Genomic DNA, 1,949 nt, shown 5'->3' on the forward strand with positions numbered 1-1,949 from the left:
TTTATATAGTTGGAAAAAAGAAATATGAGCATATCATCAGATATATTCAAAATTAATATTATTTATAAATTTTATATTTTTTTCTTAATTAAAATTTACAAGCCTTAATAATTATTCGAATGCTACAATATCGTATTATATTCGTAAAAAAATCCGTTGCTATTAAAAAAATTTAGATACAAAATTATATGTATTAATAATAAAAATGAACTACAACTTTTCCATGTGCAAAAAATAAAAAAAAAAACTATCCAATGTAAAGATATTAATGTGACAGTTAAAAATTTAATACATAATTATTTATAGATTATGAACAGATAACAGCTCCGTTTACATTACTTAACCTCATACACTATAGAAATATTTAAAACAAACTTTATTACATCCAACTTCTGCCTGCGCTTCCTGAGCGGCGTTTATCCTTTTTATCACTTTTGTCTTTACGTTTAGTATCTAGTGAATCATCCGCACCCATACCTCGTAGTAGCATTCTTATGCCTCGAGCTTGTACTTCAGCCTTCCGTCTCATATTATTAACCTCTGTTGCTATAACGTAGAAATCATCAAGCAATGGACTTGGTGGTCTAATTTCAACAGGTATGTCATCTAAAGTTTGTGGATTTGTAGATGTTGTACGTTTACGTGTTGCGATATCACTTGTGGCATTAAGATTTGGATTACTACCGCTTGCTGTCGACTGTTGTTGCTGTTGCATTTGTTGTATACGTGCTTTTAATGTGGCATTTTCTTCTTGTAGATGTTTTAATAACATTGCTTCGTGTTCTGCGTATACGAACGTAGGTTTTGGCATACATTGATATATCATAGACAAAAAATTTCTTAATGAGATTTGAAAAGTATCTTGCCATTGTTTAGTAAAGAAAGGAGAAAAAACAGGGGATTCTTCTGGGTTCGTACAAAATGGAAAATCTGTATGTAAACACAAATTAAAATTATTTTACATACTATACTTTAAAACAAAAATAAACTTACAAAACCATTCCTTCCATTCGCTTTGCTGGTGTAATTCATCCGACATTTTAGAAAAGAATTCTTTTATTTTGTCGGGTTTGTTGTTGGTATGAGCCGTTATTAAATACAGTTTATATAAACTACTTTCAAATTTCTTTACAGCTAAAAATACAAAAATATTAACTTATAATTTTTTCAATGTAAATTATTACTATACATTGCAAATATGTATGCTCCAATTTAGTAAACAAAAAGTTGTCCAAATGTCCCCACAAAGTGGTAAGCCCTTGTAGGTCACCTGCTACAATATACTGATTAAATTGCTCCATAATCTTTTCTGCGCGAAAACCAAAATCTTTATCTGATTTAAGATCAGCATCTAAAGCTTTAAGTGTATTCGAGAATCCACGAAATATTAAATATTCTTTCAAAATTGTATCCAAGAACTCGACTTGAGCCATTATTTATTTATATATGTTTTTAATAAGTTTCTCACTAATAAGAAATAAATGTCAGCAAAATAACATACCTGTGTAAAGTAGGGTTGCATTTGGTAGAGTTTTAGAATAAGATCTTAATACTAACACTTGTGTGTGGCAATAACTATCAATCTAGTGTATGCACAAAGTTATAACACTTTAGATGTTCTGCCAGAATAACAACATTACTCTAATACTAACAACTAATTTATGCTAATCGCCAGTTAAAACACATTTGTCATTTGTAATACTTCATATATTACTTGATACTGCCAATAGCCCGTGCTACACTTGAGTAAAATTGAGGAAATCAGTTTTTATAACAGTTTTCGCATTGGTGAATAGAAATTTTATTCATGCCTTGCCAGTTTGATTATTCACAAAATAAGAAAACTTGATACATCTAATACAAATCTATATTTAAAAATTACCAACGTTTCAAAAGGGCCAATTTAATAAAATCTTATTATTGTTATTAATAATAAAAAAGGTGTGTTC

The 1,949-nt window shown here is 29.0% G+C and overlaps 1 protein-coding gene across 1 annotated transcript; it reads right to left on the reverse strand.

Moving 5' to 3' along the window:
- Window positions 1–255: 255 nt before the first annotated feature.
- Window positions 256–1,457, reverse strand: LOC119680658 (WD repeat-containing protein 91-like). Its single transcript, XM_038093585.1, has 3 exons — window positions 1,190–1,457; window positions 994–1,134; window positions 256–930 (listed from the first exon to the last, which is right to left on the reverse strand). The coding sequence occupies exons 1-3, from the start codon at window positions 1,431–1,433 to the stop codon at window positions 380–382; spliced, it is 936 nt and encodes a 311-aa protein (XP_037949513.1). The 5' UTR covers window positions 1,434–1,457; the 3' UTR covers window positions 256–379.
- Between the last annotated feature and the right edge of the window lie 492 nt (window positions 1,458–1,949).

This window comes from Teleopsis dalmanni, chromosome 2 (assembly GCF_002237135.1).
Source record: "Teleopsis dalmanni isolate 2A chromosome 2, ASM223713v2, whole genome shotgun sequence".
Classification (NCBI taxonomy): domain Eukaryota; kingdom Metazoa; phylum Arthropoda; class Insecta; order Diptera; family Diopsidae; genus Teleopsis; species Teleopsis dalmanni.